This window comes from Pelophylax lessonae (genome assembly GCF_965119305.1).
Source record: "Pelophylax lessonae genome assembly, chromosome: 6".
NCBI lineage: Eukaryota > Metazoa > Chordata > Amphibia > Anura > Ranidae > Pelophylax > Pelophylax lessonae.
The window spans coordinates 251,050,334-251,072,840 of record NC_138773.1 but is presented as its reverse complement, the minus strand read 5'-3'; the positions used below and the strand labels follow the sequence as shown (position 1 = coordinate 251,072,840).

Genomic DNA, 22,507 nt, shown 5'->3' with positions numbered 1-22,507 from the left:
CTCATCTGGAATATGCAGTTCAGTTTTGGGCACCAGTTCTTAAAAAGGATATCGGGGAAAAGGAGAAAGTGCAGAGAAGGGCAAGAAAACTGATAAGAGGCATGGAGGAACTCCGCTATAAGAAAAGATTAGAGGAACTGAATTTATTTGCTCTTAAGAGGAGATTAAAGGGGGATATGATAAACATGTATTAATACATAAGGGGTCCATATAGTGAACTTGGTGTTGAGTTGTTCACTTTAAGGTCAACCCAGAGGACAAGGGGGCACTCTTTATGTCTAGAGGAAAACCGATTTAGTCTCCAAATAGGGAAAGGTTTCTTCACCATAAGAGCTGTGAAAATGTGGAATAGACTCCCTCCAGAGGTGGTTCTGGCTAGCTCACTAGATTTTTTTTTTTTTAAAAAAAGGCCTGGATTCTTTCCTGGGTGTACTTAACATAAGTGGGTATTAAAATTTATAGGTAAAGTTGATCCAGGGAATATTTGATTACCTCCCGGGGGATCAGGAAGGAATTTTTTCCCCCTGCTGCGGCAAATTGGATCATGCTTTGCTGGGGTTTTTTTCGTCTTCCTCTGGACCAACTGCTGGTATAGGATTGTGTAAATGGGATTGTATGGTTGGGTTTTCATTACCGTTTTTTTTTTTTTTTATTGGTTGAGCCAGATGGACCTTTTTCAACCTGACTATGTAATGGTGTGCCTATGCTGGAGCTTATGCTTGTAGGTAGGAATGTGTTTAGAAAAAGCTGCAGGAGATCAGCAGTTCCAAGATGCCAAAAAAAAGGCAAAAAAAATTGAAAAGCTACTTTAAGGAAAAAAAACATTGTGGCAATGGGTTACGATACACAGTGCAACTACATTTTCCAGTTCGTGTTTAGATCGATTTTACTTTTCCTATCACAAAAGCAGACAGACTCCAATGAAAACTTGGGCAGACACAAATTAACCTACTAATTAGGTTTTGACTTTTGTAACACGCTGTACATCAGGTAGAGGTAAAAACCAAGAAGAGAAAGTTATGGTGGAATCTATTCCCAGGACACCTGAGCAGCAAAGTACAAGTAATAACCAATGAGCTATTCTGATCATTAAAGCGGAGTTCTACTCGGAAGTGTAACTTCAGCTCATCAGTCTACTCCCTCCCTCCGGTGCCACGTTTGGCACCTTTTGGGGAGGGGGGGGGGGGGGGAGCAGTGTGTAGCTGCTGACTTAGTTTTTAGAGGGGGAGGCCGGAACACCGCTTTGAAGAGTAGGTAAACGCATTTTGTTTTTATCCCCGTTTTGGATAGAGTGGAAAGGGATTAGAACACCAGTCAGTTTTTATTGCCGTCTGTGCCTTCATTAGGGAGATTCACCCTCTATATTTGTTCTCTTTACGGTTATCAACTAAAATTAACTTGAAAGAAAACCCCAAATTTTGGGCTGTCCCCAGAACAGTAAGAGGGGAAATCTTCCAATGAGAGCGCTAGTTTAGGTGACAATCAAGGATTCCCTCACTTTGGAGTGATTTCCCCTCACTCACTTGTTTTGCCTATGAAACACAGATGGTGAAATTTTTTTTTTTTTTTTTTTGCCACGTCTGATCTTACCACTGCCTCCTCAAAAACTCAGCTTGGACACTTCAGGACTACTTTACAGCACACGTCTGATCTATCCTATTCCTCCTCGATGGAATATTTATGCAGGTTTTTCGATAAGCATACAGGTCACATATCAAAATCGTATTCTATTTTGACCTTTGGATAAATGGGAGCCAGATATAGATGAAACATTTAAGCAGCTGAATAGTTCAAAATGGCGCAATACACCTCTAAATCTTTCATTAATGCCTCACTGATCAAAGCAAATTATAAAATGCTGCTAATGTGGTACATAGTACCGGTAAGGGTGGCTGCGTGTGTTCTGGGGGATTCCCCCATGTGTTTTTCGGGAGTGTAGCATAAAAGGGCCAGTGTGTGCCACACAAGTCCAAAGTCAAACGATTTTGGATCCACATTTATAATTTTATATATTCCCTGACTCAGGAAAATCTTATTAAAATCACAAGAGCAAGCATTGCTGGGACACCCAGTTGGGGAGGAGATAGGACATGCCAGGAAACAAATCGCTTTCATATTTACTGCAGCGAGGATTGCAATAGCCAGGTCCTAGAAGTCCCCTACAATCTCCCTTGACCTTGTGAAAATAAAATTAGGGATGCACCGAAATGAAATTCTTGGCCGAAGCCGAATAATAATGAAATGTTTGGCCGAAGGCCGAATACCGAACGCGGTGTTTCGCATTTTTTCCATTTATTTTGCCAATTTTTTGTCCTCTTGTCCTCTCAGGTCTCTCTCCCTAAATGTTACTGTAGGGAATGGGATTCAGTGCACACTGCAGCCTTGTACCATAGGGTTAATGTTAGTGACACTGTAGGGATTGGGAAGGATGCTGGGAATGGAAATCAGGAAGCATGCAGGCAGCCTTGTAAATTTTAATTGCAGATACAGGGCACTGGGCAGGTCAGGGTTAATGTGGTAACATCAATTACTCAGTGACAGTCAGTCAGTGTGGACTCGATCAGATTATACAGTAACTGACAGTCTCTCATAGTGGTGGTAGTAGGAGGCTGGAGGTGGACTAGTAGGAGCCTGGAAAGGAGCACAGCCGCATACATACATTACTCACTCGTGCACTGCAGCCCGCCCCACACATTCAGTGAGTCTTACTCTCCTCCCTAGTTTTTTCAATGGCACATTCAGGAAGCCAATCACGCCGTGAGTAGCGGCACAGGGGAACCAATCAGGTGTGCAGGCACGCGTGATTGGTTCGCTGTGCAGCTAATCACGGCGTGATTGGCTTCCTGAATGTGCCATTGAAAAAACTAGGGAGGAGAGTAAGACTCACTGAATGTGTGGGGCGGGCTGCAGTGCACGAGTGAGTAATGTATGTATGCTCACCACTGAAGTGTCCCGGCTTCCCCTGCCTAACACGGAAGTCTGTGAGGCCTCCTGTCCTCCTCCGAGTCCCTTCCCCCTGTAAATATCGTGACCTCGGCGATATGAATATCGCCTACGGCCACAGAACGATAGTCGATATCATATCGACTATCGTTCAGCCCTATTGTTCGGCACAAAATTATTCGGCCTTTTGACTTATTCGGCCGAACACCGAAAGTGCTATTTTTTCTATTTTCGGCCGAATAATGTTCGGCCGCCGAATATTCGGTGCATCCCTAAAATAAATGATCTTGGATTATGGTCAAGGAATGCCACCTTTCGGTAGCATTACTTATCAAACAGGCCTACTTTGACAAAGTGTAGAGGCACTGGATTAATTACTTGTCGGATGCCCTATGATGTACTGTTAACCAGTTGTGTACTGATTGGATAGGGTGCACGTCTTCCTTCACTTTACTCTTTTTTTTTTTTTACTCCACTTCATTTCTTTCCTATCTGGCTTCTTCCCCCTCCCCTTTTTTGTCAAAGACCTCTTCTATTATGTGGGTTTCTTTGGATCAGCCAGTAAGCTGTACATTGAGACATTAAGCAATGTAGGAAGTGTGGGAGGAGAGGTGGCAGAATCCTGGTCGTTGTAGTGGCTTCCATCTATGCCCCCTCACCCCCGTTGGGTGCTTAACCCCCTGGGATTAATAGGATGGTTTATGGTCATGTTATCCCAGTTTCCTATTCTCTCCATACTGCATTTAAAAAAGTGACAGGGAAAACGACCAAAGACCTTCCCTGTTTTTTGTTTTTTTTTTACACACAAGAAGTGTTCATAGTTACATAGTAACATGGCAGTTGAGGTTGAATAAAGACAACAGTCCATCCAGTTCAACCTGTACAGGGGTGTGTGTGTGTGTGTGAGATCATTTCCCATAACCCTGAATGTTGTGATCTGCAAGATAAAACGTCCAAGAGTCTTTTAAAAGTAGCCATACTCCCCGCAGCTATCACTTCCACATTCTTACTGCCCTTACAGTGAAGAACCTCTTACACAGCTTAAGGTTAAACCGTCTCTCCTCTAATCCAATTGTGTGGCCACGTGCACTCCTTGAGACCAAATAGTTTTTTCCTATGCTGGGATCACCACTGAGGTATTTGTAAATCGCCATCATGTTCCCTCTCAGGCGTCTCCTCTCAAAGGAGATTAAAATAAGCGCTTGTAATCGCTCCTCGTAATAAAGGTCTTTCAATCCCCTAATTCGTTTAGTTGCCCTTCTTTGGACTCTCTCCAGTTCCAGCACATCCCTTCTGAGGATTGGCGACCAGAACTGGACAGAGTACTCCAGATGTGGACAGGGTTTTATAAAGTGGCAGGATTACAGCTTTATCTCTGGAATATATTCCCTTCCTTATGCATGCTAATATTCTGCCGGCTTTGGCAGCTGCAGCTTGAACTTGCATGCTATTGCTTAGTCGATCTTTTACTAGAACCCCCAAATCCTTCTCCATCCTGGATTCCCCCAGAGGTTCCCCCCCTAGAGCATAATTTGCGTTTATAATTTTTGCCCCCATGCACAATACCTTACATTTCTCTATATTAAACCTCATTTGCCATGTAGTTGCCCACTCTGTTATATTGTCCAGGTCATTCTGTAAGATGTTTATATCTTGAAGGGAAGTTACTGCCCTGCCTATTTTTGTGTAATCCGTGAAAACGGAGATTGAGCTAATGATTCCATCCTCTAGGTTATTATTGATGAATAAATTGAACACAATTGGTCCCAGGACTGAGCCTTGGGGGACCCCACTCACCACTCCAGACCAGTTTGAGTAAGCATTCTTTATCACCACCCTTTTGACACACCCATGTAACCAGTTTTCTATCCAAGAACAAACGTTGTGGTCGATGCCTGCAGACCTTAGTTTGTAGATTAAGCGTTTGTGGGGAACTGTGTCGAATTCCTTAGCAAAATCCAGATACACCACATCCACAAGTCTCCCCCTATCTAGCTCACCTCCTCGTAAAATGTTAACAGATTGGTTTGGCAAGAATGTCCTTTTGTGAACCCGTGCGGATTACTGATGATACTGTTGACCTTCGCAAATTCTTGGATATAGTCCCTTATCATCCCTTTCGCAAATTCTTGGATATAGTCCCTTATCATCCCTTCCAAGAATTAAGATACAATTTAGGTCAGGCTGACCGGCCTATAGTTTCCCGGAATATCCCTCTGCCCTTTTTTTTTTATATTGGTGTCACATTCGCTTTCCTCCAGTCACCTGGTACAGTTCTGGTCAATTTACTTTCTGCGAAGATTAGGAACAACGGTCTAGATATAACCCTACTGAGTTCCTTGAGTACTCTCGGGTGTAAGCCATGCGGTCCTGGTGATTTATTAGTGTTAATGTTATCAAGACTTTCTTTGATTTCTCCCTCTGTTAGCCACTGCGGCAAGTCTTGTGATGATGTGCTAACCATACAGTCCTGGTCAGTATACCCCTACTTTTTGTGTTTAACATATTTATGGGTATCACCTCAAAAAGTTCCTGAACTTTAATGTATCTTTATATAACATGTTGGCATACCCCTTTCTGCTTTTACTATGTTTATGAGGAATGTAAATCTGTACTACTTCTCTGGAAATTTCAATAAAAACTATTAGAGGGAAAAAAAAAAAAAAAAAAAAAGCTCAGTTCCAACCACCTTACTCAAGCCAAAACAGTTCACAAAGCTAAAAAAGAAAAATGTGACTAAAGCCCAGTAAAACACTTTATAATATTAGAAAACTAATCAAAAGAATAAGGGGCTCAGGTACACACTTACCCAAAGTCAGGAAACCTCCTCCTGTGCTTCCCAGTGGCTTCATTTGCGTCAGTGGTTTTGTCATCACTTCTCTTCTCCTCTATGTAATGAAACAAGGCTTACATCAACAAAACTGACAGCAAACAAATTATTTCTGCACAAGAACAGATGGGTCATCCAAATACAACTCCGGTCTACATCTTCGGTACTCTGTGTAGTAAATCTCTGGATTTCAAATAATCAAAGTGAGAGCCCCCCATGTCACTGGCCCCTCTAGGTAAGCATTTACATTTTAGTTAGCAATTTTCAGGAGAAGCTAGCAGTAAAGCGGGCCCTCTCCCATCTACCCCCCCCCCTCCTTCTCTTTGACAGCCAGATCATGTCCTATGCACCCCACTATCAAACATTTACAGCTGGCCTTTACACTTTAACTCACCATTTCTACCATTATGCTTTCTAATACTTTCCCCATGTAACCTTAAATACTGCTGCTAGTGGGGACGTGCAGCCATATTGCTCCGTCTAAAGCTGTAGGATTGCTCTTGTTCAGCCCTGCGGGTTGAATTTGAGAAATCCCCTAAATTACCCATACACGATAAACAGCATGGATGGACAAATCTCTTCTTCCTTCAACAGGAACCAGACAAAAATCGCTACATGTACGGTGAGCTTAAAGCAGAGCTACCCCCAAAAACATTTTGCACCTTTTATTTTTTTTGGGGGGGGTGAAAGGTACCCACTCCCGGCTCATTTCACTGTGGCCCCCCCCCCCTGCACCTTTCTGGAGGCACTTTGCAAGACCCAGACGACTGTGGCCTATTCACGAAGCGCAGCGCGCTTTACGCATGCGCAGAAGGAAACCGGCGGTGGCCACTCCTGCTATCTATCCTGTTTACCCCATATTAAAAAAATTAAAAAAAGGTGTGTATACCTACATTTTTTTTAGTTCACTCTGGTTTGGTCATACCACACACCACAGCTCCATTTGCTCTACATCATGACGCAGCAGTTGCAGGGAAGTTGCAGGGAAGAGGAGAGAGCCACCAACAGATGGGCTATAGGAGGCGTTGTCAAGTGCTTCACGGCACAGGGAAGCTGGAGCTATCACATGACCAGACCAGAGTGGACTGAAAAATGGTCAAGTATTCAGATCTTTTTGCATAGGGTAGGCAGATTAGAGGGGACATTTTTAAAAATAGTGTAGAGACCTGAATTCCACTTTGAGGACACCTACACTTGGTGATCGTTATGGCAGGAATCTTGAGCCAAGGATGATCTTGCTGTTGAAATCCAAGAAAGGTTTGAGAATCTATGGGTTGATTCAACCCTTGCAAATCTACTTAGGATTAAATTGCCAGTACGGTTTTTTTTTTTTTTAACCAAACAAAAAAATGTGCTCACTGCTTTCTCAAACTGGGGTTTATTATCCCCAATAAAAAAAAAATAATATGGTTCAAATAGAAGGTAAAAAGGTAAACAACACACAGTACCATTTCAATAACAATGGTTATTTTTAACTTACCGTAAAATCCATTTCTCTGATGTTTATTGACAGACACAGCTCTTGACCATTGGGATATACTGTCCTCCACAGGAGAAGGACACTAGGCAGGAAAAAGCTTGAGTACACCTATGGGGCGTCCTAGGGGGTATACTCCCTTCCTCAGCTATGGGCATTCAGATTTGTTACAAGCAGTATAAGAATTACAACTCCATGTAGGGGTGGGTGCTGTGTCAGTCAATGAACATCAGAGAAATGGATTTAACGGCAAGTCAAAAATCCCATTTTCTCTGTCGTTCATGGACGGACACAGTTCCTTAACTTCTTGACCATTGGGATGTCTCAAACATGAGGAGTGAGAACAGGAAGAAAAAAATTCCCAAGACTAAACTGTAGCCAACCAGGTAACATGGAGCTCAACCATAAACTGGAGCTCATCTGAAAAACAAAACAAAAAAAAACAAAAAAACAAATACACCCTAAAAGAGGACCAGGTCCTCTAAAAACAGCAGCCTGGAAAACGTTGCGGCCAAAGGAAGCATCCGCAGATCCACGTTATAAAACTTTGTGAAAGTGAGCACAGACGACCAGGTGGCAGCCTTGCAAACCTGTATCACTAATGCCTAATGACGGAAGGCCCAGGAGGCACTAAGCGCCCCAGTAGAGTGCACCTTACTAGGGAAAGGAGGAACTTGACCCTTAACTGAATAGCCCTGAATCACTATCTGATCCATTTGGAAATGGTCACAGCAGAAGCAGCCAACACTGAGGCCCATCCGAGAGTACAATTAGGGAGTCTTGACTTCCTAAAAGACTCCGTAGCTGCCAGGTACACCCTGATTGCCCAAACCACATCAAGGGAATGCAAGGCAATTTCCATAGAAGGTTTAGGCCTGAGACATCGGGAAGGCAACAAGATCTTCATCCAAATGGAAATCAGATACGACCCTTGGAAGGAACGACTGACGGGGACGAAGAACCACCAGGTAAGGTGAATGACAACGCCACCAGCTCTGACACCCTGCGCGCAGAAGTAATAGCCACCAAAAAGGCCACCTTCTGGGACAACGTAAGCAGGGAAACCTCCCCAAAACTTTCGAAAGGAGGCTTCTGAAGAACTGACACAGCACCACATTGAGGTCCCACAGCAGCAATAGAGTCCGCACTGGAGGAGCCAAGTGTTGAAGTCCCTTTATAAAAAGGTAAGCACCAAGGAACGTGTGGCTAATGGATGTTGAAAGAAAACCGCTAATGCCGAAACCTGGCCCTTGACAGTACTCAAGGCCAGACGCTTCTCAACCCCTTCTTGGGAGGTAGGCCAATATCCGAGCCACCGAAAGGGAGTGAGGGTGAACCCTAAGAGACTCACACCACGCAATGTATGTCTTCCACATACGATGTTAGATCTTCCTAGAGGTAGATTTTCTAGCCTTTAACAGCATAGGAATCACAGATTCAGACAAACCTCTATCCTTCAGCACCTGGCTTTGAAAGCCAAGCCGTTAAAGCAAGCGACTGTAAAGCAGGATGGAAGATTAGATCTTTGCTGAGAGGAAGCAGATCGGCGTACCAAGACCGAGGAGCCCAGTCTGGAGCCACTAGGAATCCCTTAAGCCTCGATCTTGCACAGGAATCTTGGCAGAAGTTTGAGGGAGGAGGCGTAACTGACTCCAAGGAGCCACTAAGACGTCTGTAGCGTCAGCTAGAGGATACCGAGACTGTGCCACAAACCTCTGTACCTTCCTGTTGAGATGAGAGGCCAACAGGCCCACCTCGGGAGTACCCCCCACCTGGGACAACTGATGAAACCCCTCCGGATGAAGCGACCATTTCCCCTGGTCCAACGCCTGTCGACTTGAGGTAATCTGCTTGCCAATATTCCACCCCTGGAATGTGTACAGCAGAGAGGGCTGGAACGAATCGTTCTGCCCACCTTAGAATACAGGCTACTTCCAGAGCCGCGAGGGCACTTCTTGTGCACCCTTGGCGATTGTCATAAGCCACGGCATTGTCCGATTGAATGCGTACCAGACACCCTTGAAGACGAATTGTCCAATAATCCAGAAAGTCTAATCACTCAGAGTTCCAGTACATTGATCGGCAGTCTGGACTCTGCCTAAATCCAGACCCACTGAGCACAACCAGTGGTGAGGATGCCTCCCCACCTGGACAGGCTGGCATTCATGGTGACAACTGTCCAGTACAGGGGGAGAAAGTATTTTCCCTGTCGAAGTGCCGGAGAACAAAGCCACCAGATCAGGGACCCTCTTGTACCCTGGCTCGACAGGATCAGATTGTCTAGAGACTGAGGATTCTTGTCCCATTTTACCAGGATCTCTTTTTGCAGAGATCTCGCGTGGAACCCGGAGGGTTGACCGTCTGCTGGATAACCGAAGCGGAAATGCCTCCTGCAATTTCTTGAGTTTTTCCAGAGGAAGAAACACTCTGGCTGAGTCCAGAGTCAGACTAAGATAGTCCAGTCTTGTGGACGGATCCAAAGCAGACTTCTGAAGGTTCAGAATCCAACCAAACTCTTTCAGAGTTTGCAGTGTAATCTCCAAGTTGTCCATCACAGCAGTCGGACACTCCGCCCGCAGAACATCGTCCAGGTACCCCAGTACCGCGATGTCCCCCCCTGATGCAACAATGCTAGTACCAGTGCATTTTTCGTAAAGACCCAAGGAGCAGAGACCAAAAGGGTAACGCCGCAAACTGATAATGCTCCTTGCCCACGGCAAAGCAGAGGAAGCGCTGGTGACCGGCACATATTGGAATGTGAAGGTAGGCTTCCTTGATGTCGATAAAGGCGAGAAAATCCCCCTGATGTAGGGACGCCACTACCGTGCAAATGGACTCCATTCGGAACTTCTGTACCTGCACAAAGCAGTTCAGCACCTTAAAGACTAGAATTGGATGTACCTTGCCTTCCCTCTTGAGAACTGTAAACAGGTTTGAGAAAAGTCTTGCACTGCCCCAAAAAGACCCCGTAAGGGATCTGGGGACAAGCGAAGGTTGGAAGGGAAGAACCTTTCCGGAGGATAAGACTCAATCTTGTAGCCAGACCGAATGACTTTGTGGACCCACTTGTCCTGTACCAGGGAGGTCCACGGATCCGGAAACCAGCGAAGACATCCCCCACCCCAGATACAGGTGAGGGCGCCCTTTTATACATGAGGAAGCCTTGTCCGCAGTTCTGGAAGAGCCCACTCATGGCTTGCTTGGCCATGTCCTCTTGGAGCCTCTGGTGGAGACCCTGAAAGGCTTAGATCCCTTGTCTTGAGACCCAGGGACAAAGGCCTCTTATGAGCCGAGAAGTATGGCCCCAGTCTACGACAGGGCTCATAGCCCCTGGAAGCTAGCGGAAGATGAGTACTCTTCTCTGTGAGGCCCTTAATGTCATCCAAGGAAGCTCCAAACAGGTGATCCCTCACAAACAGGATATCAGATGAGGCCTTCTTAGAAGTCTGGTCCACAGACCAACATTTCAGCCAGATAATACAGACAGAAGGACGACTGCTGAGACAGACCATCTAGAAAGCAAAGGAGCTGCATCCAAAGAGGAATCACAGACAAACTGTATTCCCTGGACCAACTGATAACCAGCCACAGCGAACATATGGCGGGACAGAGCCTCCAACCTCCTATCAGCTGGATTTTTAAAGGCCGGGGACTCCTCAACCGTAATTAAGGTGGCTTTATTTAAACTAGAAACCAGCGAGTGCACTACTGGTGGGGCGGTCCACTTTTCAAGCAGGGAATCCTCATAAGGATACCGCATCACAAAACACTTAGGGACTGCAAAAGTGCGTTTTGGACAACCCCACTGTTTGTGACAATATTACCCAAGTAAGCGGGAAAGGGGAACATTGCCACCTTGGAGGGCCTGAGGGTTCCAAAAGGGACCGGTGCCTCCAAAAGCAGCATCAGCCGCATCCTCCATTTTTAAAGTTTCACACACTGACACAATCAGCGCATTAATCAGCGCCTTTTCATGGGCGGCTAGAATCATCCTCACTATCTGAGCACGCAGGGTGCATGAACGCAGACCCAGAAAGGTAACCCCTAGGGATGCACCGAAATGAAATTCTTGGCCGAAGGCCGAATAACGAACGCGGTGTTTCGCATTTTTTTCCATTTATTTCGCCAATTTTTAGGGGGCACGCTGATGGGCACATTTTATGTTAGGGGGCACACTGATGGGCACATTTTATGTTAGGGGGCACTCTGATGGGCAAAACAAAACATTTAAATCAGCGTTGCTCTTAACATAAAATATGCCCATTAGCGTGCCCCTTAACATAAAATATGCCCATCAGAGTGCCCCTTAAGATAAAATATGCTCATCAGAGTGCCCCTTAACATAAAATATGCTCATCAGTATGTCCCTTAGCATAAAATAAGGGGCACTCTGATGGGCACATTTTATGTTAGGGGGCACGCTGATGGGCGCATTTTATGTTAGGGGGCACGCTGATGGGCACATTTTATGTTAGGGGGCACGCTGATGGGCACATTTTATGTTAGGGGGCACGCTGATGGGCACATTTTATGTTAGGGGGCACGCTGATGGGCACATTTTATGTTAGGGGGCACGCTGATGGGCAAAACAAAACATTTAAATCAGTGTTGCTCTTAACATAAAATATGCCCATTAGCGTGCCCCTTAACATAAAATATGCCCATCAGAGTGCCCCTTAGCATAAAATAAGGGGCACGCTGATGGCCACATTTTATGTCAAGGGAGCACTCTGTTGGGCACATTTTTTTTCTTTTTTTTTTTTTTAAGGGGCACTTTATAGGGCACTCTAATGTAATGAGCATGGCAAGTGGCAACAACATATGGCAGTCTGCACACTAATGCTTGTGCAGCTACCGTATTCTCCCCCAAATGTGCTCAGCTCCACATACCTGAACTGCAACCAGGTCGGAGCCAAAAGCCGCGAACAGGGGGGCGGGGCGTGCACAGTGTGAGAAGGGAGCCGGGAGCCGCAATGAGGAAGGGGAGCGGTCCGGGCGGAAGCTGACATTGTTCGGCACAAAATTATTCGGCCTTTTGACTTATTCGGCCGAACACCGAAAGTGCTATTTTCTCTATTTTCGGCCGAATAATGTTCGGCCGCCAAATATTCGGTGCATCCCTAGTAACCTCGCATCCGCGGCTGCCGAACCAGATTCAAGATCAGATGGGACAGATGAAGGCATGGGATGCTTTTTGCTAGCCTTTTTTACCAGAACCAAAATAAACCCTGAACACTAAGGACTCCAGGACCACCATCAGTGCAGTCAGGGGTTACTGGGACCTGCCAGCCTCTGAGAGGAGATCAGGTGGGGAAATGTGCTCCAGAACTCCATTAGTGAAGAGGGGGACCCACAAAAAAAAAGGTGCATGAACTGCTAGGGACACCCCTACCGTGCTTGCGGCACCACAGGGCCCAGCACAGAGCACTACCACTGCTATAGCAGAGAGAAGGAGAAAAAAAACACACAAAGACTCACCACCACAGATCAGGCACTTACAGCACCAAGCTAACTGCACACCATGCGGCGATCAGGAAGATAAAGATCCTGGAGTCAGCACTAGGGGATGAGGAGGGGCTGCCACTGCCGATTCACAGTCATATAGCTTCAAAAACATGGCCGCTGCTTATTTTCAATGGAAACATGGCCGCCGAGGCTACGCAAACCTGGCCGGTGATCTACAGCTTAAAAGGCTACAAGAAAATGGCCGGCCCACGCGGTTCCCGGGGGCCCTCAGAAGCTTCGAACAAGATCCCAGCAGGAATAAGGGCCCTGGCAGGAGCCCCCACCAGTTACTGCTCGCACCCAAAAGTCGATAGTTCGATAGCCGGCGGCGCGCTCCCCCTCAATCCCCAGCTCGACACCACCGGTCTGACCTAAACAGTATGGCCACCCGATGGTAAAGGGGGGGGTAACAAGTTCACAGAGGACTACCAAGAAAGAAGGGGAGGGAACCCGGAGGTTCAACCGTTACAGGGGGGGGGGGGGGCATCCCCTCCAGAGGTAGAGAGGGGACAGCTACTTACCATACCAGGAACAGGGTGGGCAACGCTCCTGACAAGCCAACGCTTCATCAGAATGGGGGGCTGTCGGCCAGAAAAAAGGCTGCGACTCAGGCCGAGGCCAGGTCGTATGTGTCCTCGCCTACAGTCCTTTTCCTGTAGGGGGCAGTATAACCCAATGGTCATGAAGATAAGGAGCTGTGTCAGTCAATGAACGAAAGAGAAATACTGCCTGTTTTAGGAAAATTACATCCGGCGACATTCTGATTAGTAAGGGAGCCAATAAATGCAAACCTGTTAGCTGAGTTATTGAGATAATGGCCTACTTATTGTATATATTAGACATACATTGCAACACATGCATTCAGCTACGTGAAACAAATAGTACATGTACTCTATGAGAGAAAAGACAAACTTAGGTTTTAAGTCTCCTTTTAATTCACTGCCCTTAATTATGCTGAACCTGCCAAATATTACAAATGTTTCAATATAGACCTCTGTAAATATGTATTTCATCTCTCGTACCAGGGCACAACAGAGAGGTACATGAGAAATGCCTCACCCCGTCGACTGTCATACGGCACGCAGTTCAGACAGATTTGTTTTGCCTGTGCAGTTTCTAGGTTGGATAAACAAAGCACTGAAGTATTTGGTCTGCATATGGAAACAATGAAACTCTGTAGTAGAGAGCTGCCTCCTGATACAAGCTGCATAGTCCTACACTTCAGTAGATATCCTCTGACCATGAACCATAATTAGGAAAAAAAAAAAAAAAAAATCTGAGATCACTTATTCTTTTCAGATCTTATTGCCACTTACTTTTTTCTGTACACAGCCTTAAATACCTAAGCTTACCTTTGGCGACTTTGCCTTTGCCTTTAGATTCTCTCACTTTGGTATTCCTAGTGTATCCGCCTGAGGAACTCTGAGCTAGCCCTTCCTCAGTGGGAGACTGACTGGAGGTTAGAATGGTTTCAGTGTTAGTCCTGTGTGCTGGGGAGGAGGAAGTGGAAATGGAGGGGATTGACTCCAAGAGAGTACCTAAACTCTCGGCCGCTTGAGGCTTTTCAATCCTTTGATCATCATCTTGGGCAGCTGCCAACACCAACCGCTCTTCTGTCTCTTCTCTTACTTTCTCACAAGGGCTCACTGCCTCTTCCAGAATAGCATCTTCAATATCTTCCTCCTGTAGAATAAATTAAAAGCAAAATTTTACAAAACCTCAACACACACACACACACACACACACGTTATTTTTCTTTAGAGCACCCAGGCATTTGCTCACAACAGTGTGCCAGTACCCCATTTACTATATATAATACATACACACATGCTTTTTGTATGTATGTGTGATTGTGACTAGCTTAACAAAATATATTGCACTGGCAGACTTCCATTGTAACTTTAAATTATGAATATATTTACATAATCAATTTTTTGCCAAAACAAAAATGTAAAAAAAAAAAAAAAAAAAAATGTATGTACCTAAAATCTGCATTATTTAAATGAAGTCTCAGGTTAACACTGTCCGCAGTCCCTAGACCAGGGGTCCTCAAACTACGGCCCGCGGGCCACATGCGGCCCGCCAAGGACATTTATCCGGCCCGCCGGGTGTTTTTGCCGCCGCTGCCTGTCATTTTTTTTTTTTTTTCAACATAAGAGACGGACGGTCCGGCAGCCGGCCTATCATTGGTGGAGGGAGAGGGGGCGGAGACCGCCGATTGGCTGGCCGGCTGAAGCTCAGGATCATGGGAATTGCAGTCCGGCTGCAATCAAGCTCCTGGCAGTGAGAGGAGCCGCTCGGTCTTGTCAAAATTATAGGTACCGGGGCTGGCAGCGGTGAGGGACATGGGAGGCTGAGAGACCCTGGACTCCTGGAGCGGGAATCCACAGGGGACAGTCCAGTCTCACTAGATGAGTGAAGCCGCCGGCATGAAACCCAGACCTGCGGGCAGAGGATTGGGGAGCTGTGGAGGGTGTGGAGCGCAAATCAGTGGAGGGGCCTGAGAGACAGCGTTTGCAGGGTAAAAGGAGTGTAAAACTATCAGTAAAAGGAGTGTAAAACTATCAGTAAGTGTCACTTTTCCTAGCACCCAGCACTGCCAACCAATCCCCACCACCAAAGCTGCCACTGATGCCACCCCTACCCCCCCAGCACTGCCCCTGATCCCATCCCCTCCCCCCCACCACCACTGAATCCATCAACTCCCCAGCACTACCACTGATCAAAGTGATGATCTGTGATGGGGGGGGGGGGGTCTGTGATGGGGGGGGGGTCTGTGATAGGGTGGGGGATCTGTGATAGGGTGGGGGATCTGTGATAGGGTGGGATCTGTGATAGGTTGTATGGCTGAACTTGCATTAGATTCGGAAGAAAAAAAGTACATGTGCCTTTTTTTTCCTCACCCATGCGATCAGATTCCTGTGCGAGTTCACACAGGGCAGTGTGAACTGGAAATATGGTGCAGGAACCGGCACAATTACAGAGCCGATTCCTGCACCACACCAGTGTGAGCCTGGGGTAAAACCGGAGTTCCACCAACATGGACACTGGGGAGGCTGAAATGATGTGGACTGGTAAGGTTGGAAAAAACGAATCAAGGGCATAGGCAGACACCATAGGGAGGTCCGGCTAGGTCCCTGAAGGAGGGGGGATTTAAATGTGCCTCTATAAGTCACAAAACTATGCATATGTTTACATCAGACATGGCAACACATATATGTTAAAAGAATAACAAATCTTTATTTGTACAAATGATAAAAACAGTAAGTACGTCGTTCTATCTATATAGATGAACCATTAATATATGGTACAATGTTTAACAAACATATCAAAAGATGGCTGGTTCCAGCCATCTTTTGATATGTTTGTTAAACATTGTACCATATATTAATGGTTCATCTATATAGATAGAACGACGTACTTACTGTTTTTATCATTTGTACAAATAAAGATTTGTTATTCTTTTAACATATATGTGTTGCCATGTCTGATGTAAACATATGCATAGTTTTGTGACTTATAGAGGCACATTTAAATCCCCCCTCCTTCAGGGACCTAGCCGGACCTCCCTATGGTGTCTGCCTATGCCCTTGATTCGTTTTTTCCAATTTTGCATTTGGGGGAAGGTGCCATTATATCCTCTATTTAAATAGGCCCCCACCTCCCCTTTCACCTAATTGCTCGTGGACTGGTAAGGCTTCATTGATGGACACTGATCAGACTGCATTGATGGGCATTGCAGTCTGTATGTCTCTGTGTGGGCATTGGGTTATTGCTGGTATATTGTTTTTGTAGCGCTGTGTGTATATATTTTGGTATTTTACTAATAGCAATATGGAAGAGTTTTTTAAACTATAAAAATAGGTGCGCTAAATGATAACTACAGTGACAATAGCACAATGTAAATAAGATAAACATATACCATTTACAGTATATATAATGAAATGTGATATAAATTAGTGCAGTAACAAATAAACCACAAAGTTCAAAATGCACCAAATGTCCCAAAATAGGTGAACCGTGAAAAATAACAAAATATTCCAAAATACAAAGGTGAATATAGGTGAGTGAAAAATCAAAGTCCAATAGTGATCTTCTCCAAGTGCTGCAAAGACACCTTCAACTAAATAGTGATGTCTCCAGTGTTAAATGGGTAAAGAATCCCGCCACCAGCTAGTGTTCCTCCTTACCAGATGGGATAGGGTGGAACGCAGAGAAGACTCTGATCTTTAGATGGAAAGGAGATATCTTTAAATCACCACCCAGTGGTATTAGTGTAGATGGCTTCTTACCAAACAATGGATAAACCAAGCGCAGGTAAATCCAGTTGTGGATGCTCATCCAATGGGTTGGTTGCCAATAGTATTGTCCCGCTCCTGCTGCCAGTTGGTGCTGCTATTTACTCCCCCAGATGGACATCTATTTTGAAGCCGGTCCGGTCCCACACTGAGCTGTCATCGGTGGCTTTACTGTTAAGGAGGATGCAGAGGACACAGCCCACAACGGAAGTGGAACTTTAGTCAAAAAATGAAGTCCTACTGGATAACTTCAGGCTGGCGCCTTCTGCAGCCAGATTTCCTTCGCAGCCACTACACCGTCCGTCTTCCTAAACACACATGGCGTCACTTCCGGCCAGCAGCACCAACTGGCAGCAGGAGCGGGACAATACTATTGGCAACCAACCCATTGGATGAGCATCCACAACTGGATTTACCTGCGCTTGGTTTATCCATTGTTTGGTAAGAAGCCATCTACACTATACCACTGGGTGGTAAAGATATCTCCTTTCCATCTAAAGATCAGAGTCTTCTCTGCGTTCCACCCTATCCCATCTGGTAAGGAGGAACACTAGCTGGTGGCGGGATTCTTTACCCATTTAACACTGGAGACATCACTATTTAGTTGAAGGTGTCTTTGCAGCACTTGGAGAAGATCACTATTGGACTTTGATTTTTCACTCACCTATATTCACCTTTGTATTTTGGAATATTTTGTTATTTTTCACGGTTCACCTATTTTGGGACATTTGGTGCATTTTGAACTTTGTGTTTATTTGTTACTGCACTAATTTATATCACATTTCATTATATATACTGTAAATGGTATACGTTTATCTTATTTACATTGTGCTATTGTCACTGTAGTTATCATTTAGCGCACCTATTTTTATCACCATATCACATAACATTATTCAGGTAGCAGCTTTTATTTGTCAGCGCACCCCTTAATTCTTTATCTTTAGTTTTTTAAACTATAGTCCGGCCCTCCAATGGTCTGAGGGACAGTGAACTGTTTGAAAAAGTTTGAGGACCCCTGCCCTAGACTGTAGCTTAGTGTGCTGCCACTAATAAATCTTCAAAACGATAGACAGAACAGCTGACAGGCCCATGATGTTTGTGTGGGCCCATAATTACCACACAGTTATCGGTCACACAGATCGGCATTACACCAGCTTCATCCTCAAAGTAGGATTCAAAGATAAATCCAAATGCAGGTAAACATTGTGTATATTTTTTCTTACTTGGAGCCTGTAAAGCGTTGCACCCGTGATCAGCCGATTGCAGGTGCCATGCAGGACTCCAGCTGACTTGTCAGTGTATCTGTCTGCTAGGACCTCATACAGCCAGGAAGATACACACTGACAGGAAGAGACCATGAACTACCAAGAATGCTCTCACAGCGCCGTAGTAGTTCATTGAGAACTACCACCCGACAGCCCCAAAGGCTTTAGGTACTTGCAGTTTCCGGTTCACAGAAGTCTGAATGAATGACGCAGATGGGCCACTTTTTTTTTTTTTTTTTTTTAAGATAGTGACAGTTAGTGGGGAGAGAAGATCCCCCCCCTTGCTGTCACTAGAGGCAGTGGAGCAGGCAGGAGCGGTAAAATGGTACATGTTCCACCCTAAAAACAGGTGGAAAATGTAACGTGTTCCCAAAGATGAACTTCTCCTTTAAAACTGTCCCCTTCCCCCGCCTAACCCCTATTCTGACTAACTTGTATAGGAAAAATCTGTATACAAACTATAATATTTAAATAGTGCCGTGCAATTAACCTTTCGAAATAAAACAAACATTCTTCATATACAACTATTTTGTTACATTACTTAACGAAAGGAAAAAATAATCCATGTGCTGGAAATTATATGGGACTACCTAAATCAATATAAATCACAAATTCTATACAACAATAATTCTTGGTGTGAAGTGATAGAACATGAAAAAACCTAAAGATATAATCCACTGTCATTTTAATCAGTGTCTGTGAAAAAATCCAGTGCAGAAATTGTGACTTTCAAGTGCTCCCACATCAATCACCATATACGCTCACCTGGAGTAATGGACCTGTATGTGAAAATAGATCTGTGTGCGCCTTTGCCTTAAGAAGTTTATTTTACTTGCATCTAGGTGTCGGGCCTTAACCACTTAAGCCCCGGAAGATTTTACCCCCTTCCTGACCAGGGCCTATTTTGCGATTCGGCACTGCGTGACTTTAATGGACAATTGCGCGGTCGTGCGACGCTGTACCTAAACGAATTTGACGTCCTTTTTTCCCCACAAACAGAGCTTTCCTTTGGTGGTATTTGATCACCTGTGCGATTTTTTGATCATGCGCTATAAACAAAAAAAGAGCGTCAATTTTGCAAAAACAATATTTTTATATGAAATTCCCCCCCCCAAAAATGTAAAAATCTAAATTTAACATTTTAGGCCAATTTGTTTTATGCTACATATGTTTGGTAAAAAAAAAAAAAATCTCAAAAAGCGTATTTTGATTGGTTTGCGCAAAAGTTATTGCGTTTTCTAACTAAGGGAAAGATTTTTGTCATTTTTTTTTTTTTTTTTTTTAACGAGTAATGGCGGCGATCTGCGATTTTTGTGGGACTGCGACATTGGACACTTTTGGGGTTACCAGTGACATTACTACAGTAATCAGTGCTATACATATGCACTGTTACTGTAAAAATGACACTGGCAGGGAAGGGGTTAACTTTATTTGAGAAGGAGGGGTTAAGTGTGTCCCTAGGGGCTTGCTTCTAACAATTGGATGTGGCTTGAGGTGTAAGAAGAGATCAACGGTCCTACATAGCAGAACCGTATGATTTCAATTCTTACACAGGGGAGAATAACAGGCGGCTGTGTTTACATTAGCCGCCTGCCTTTCTCCCACTGTAACGGACAATCGCGAGTGCCCGGCGGACACTGGGTACGCCGGGCACACGCGCGGGGTGGGGTCCGTGAGCGAGCGGGAGCGCGGCGCGCGCTCACTCCCTAGAGCCTCACAGGCTAGCGACGTAGACCTACGTCGCTTTGCCTGTGAGGGGCAGACTGCCGACATAGATAGACGTTAGGCAGTCGGAAAGTGGTTAACAGGATATCTTCACCTCAAGCTGAGACTTTCCACCTCCCCCAAGTGCAGTGCCTATGACATATCGCATACTCCAAAGTGGAGGCATCAGCTATCACTCTTAAGGTCTGTACACACGATCAGAACATGGTACCAAAAAAAAAAAAAAAAAATGGGATTTCTAACTTACCGTAAAATCCACTTCTCCAATGTTGATTGAGGGGGGACAGCTCCTGATCATCTTAACCATTGGGTTATACTGCCCCCTAAAGGAGGACACTAAGCAGAAAAGTCTGGCTACGCCTATTGGCAGTCCCAGGGGGTATACTCCCTCTCCCAGCTATAGGTACTTAGTTTTGTTAAAAGCGTCAGAAGAATTATAACTCCACTGAGGGGTGGGTGCTGTGTCCGTCAATGGACACCAGAGAAATGGATTTTACAGTACACCAGAGAAATGGATTTTACAGTAAGTAAAAAATCCAATTTTTCCCTTTCGTTCATTGACCGACACAGCTCCTGATCTTCTTAACCATTAGAAGGTCCCAAAGCAGTGTTAAACATGAGGGGTGTGAACAGCAAAAAAAAAAAAAATACCAAGGCTAAACTATAGCCAACCAGGTAAACCGGAGCTCAACCAACACAACTGAAGCCCACCTGAAAACAATACACCCTCAAAGAGGACCAGGTCCTATAAACCAGTGGTCCTCACCTCTGGTCCTCAGGGCCCACTAACAGGCCAGATTTTAAGTATTACCTTGGGGAGATGCAGACTAGAGTACTGCAATCACTGAGCAGCAACTTATATCACCTGGGATGTATTTCAGTTATCTTGCAAACCTGGCCTGTTAGTGGGCCCTGTAGGCCAGGGTTGAAGACCACTGCTCTAAACTGCAGCCTGCAAAACTTTGCGGCCAAAGGAAGCATCCACAGATTCCAACACATCTGATCTCCTAAAGGACTCCATAGCTGCCAGGTACACCCTAATCGCCCAGACCACATACAAGGCATGCAAAGCAATTAATTTCCTTTGGATGTTTTGGCCTGGGACACAGGGAAAGCAACACAATGTCTTCATTTAAATGAAAATCAGACACCACCTTTGGAAGGAATGACAGACAGGGGCGAAGAACCACCAAGTAAGATGGAAGACAGGATAACGCTGCCAATTTCGACACCCTGCACGCAGAGGTGATAGCCACCAAAAAGGCCATCTTCTGGGACAACATAAGCAGGGGAATCTCTCGATTCTCAAAGGGAGGCTTCTGGAGGACTGAGCGCACCAAAAAAGTCCCAAGGCGGTAACTGAGACCGCACTGAAGGATTTAAGTGCCAAACTCCCTGAAGAAAAAAAGTACACACCAGGGACTGTGTGGCCAAGGGCCGTTGAAAGAAGACCGCTAAGGCTGACACCTGACCCTGGATAGTACTCAAGGCCAGTTTCTGCTCAACGGAAGGAAGGTCAAGATCCGAGCCACCAAAAAACAAGGATGAATCCCAAGAATCTCCTCTATCCATCAGCACATGGCGTTCCAACAGCCAAGCCGTCAAAAGCCAGCGACTAAAGCAGGATTGAAGATTGGCCCTTGGGACAGCAGATCCCCCCTGAGAGAAAGCTTCCAAGGAACGTCGGCGACCAGCTGCACCAGATTGCCATACCAAGCCCAGCGAGGCCAGTCCGGGGCCACTAAGATGACCGGAATCCCTTCTGCCTCGATCCTGCATAGAAGTCATGGCAGAAGCTTGAGAGGAGGAAAGGTGTAAATCAGACGATACTGACCCCACGGGGCAACCAGGGCGTCTGTGGCGACCGCCAGAGGATCCCATGACCGTGCCAAAAACCCTCTGAACCTTTCTGTTGAGCCGGGACGCGAACAGATCCACCTTGGAAATGCCCCACTGGAGACAACTGATAAAATATCTCTGAATGAAAGCACCACTCCCCTTGATCCAACGCCTGCCAATTGATGTAATCCGCCTGCCAGTTTTCCACCCTGGGAATGTGTACAGCGGAGGGGGCCGGAAAGAATCGTTCTGCCCACCTTAGAATGCTAGCTACCTCCAGATCCCCCTGGTAATTGACAAAAGCCACAGCCGTCGCATTGTCTGAATGAATGCGCATTGGACATCCCTGAAGATGATAGTGACCACTGTCCAATACAAAGGGAGTAAGGATTTGCCCAGTCCAAGTGCTGGAGATTGAGGGCCGCCATATCAGGGACTCTTTCGTTCCCCGGCTCAGCCAGATCTGATTGTCCAGAGACTGCGGAGTCTTGTCCCATTTGGCCAGAAGTTCCCTTTGCAGGGACCTCATATGGAATTGTGTAAAATGGAACCGCCTTGAAGGTAGACACCATTAGGCCCAGCACCCAAGTCCGGAGGGATTGACCATCTGCTGAACAGCAGGAGA

At 45.6% G+C, this 22,507-nt stretch overlaps 1 protein-coding gene across 5 annotated transcripts in view; it reads right to left on the bottom strand.

Annotated features, from left to right (window-relative positions):
* The window catches only part of LOC309557535 (neurabin-1-like), a 224,713-nt gene that overhangs the window by 56,354 nt on the left and 145,852 nt on the right, over positions 1-22,507 (bottom strand). For 4 of the 5 annotated variants that reach the window (XM_082260292.1, XM_082260294.1, XM_082260293.1 and 1 more), the window contains exons 13-14: positions 14,108-14,438; positions 5,753-5,831 (exon numbers count right to left, since the gene is read on the bottom strand). In XM_082260292.1, coding sequence (XP_082116418.1) covers positions 5,753-5,831; positions 14,108-14,438 — 410 coding nt within the window. The remainder of the gene's footprint in view (positions 1-5,752; positions 5,832-14,107; positions 14,439-22,507) is intronic. The other variant, XM_082260296.1, reaches the window with a different exon arrangement.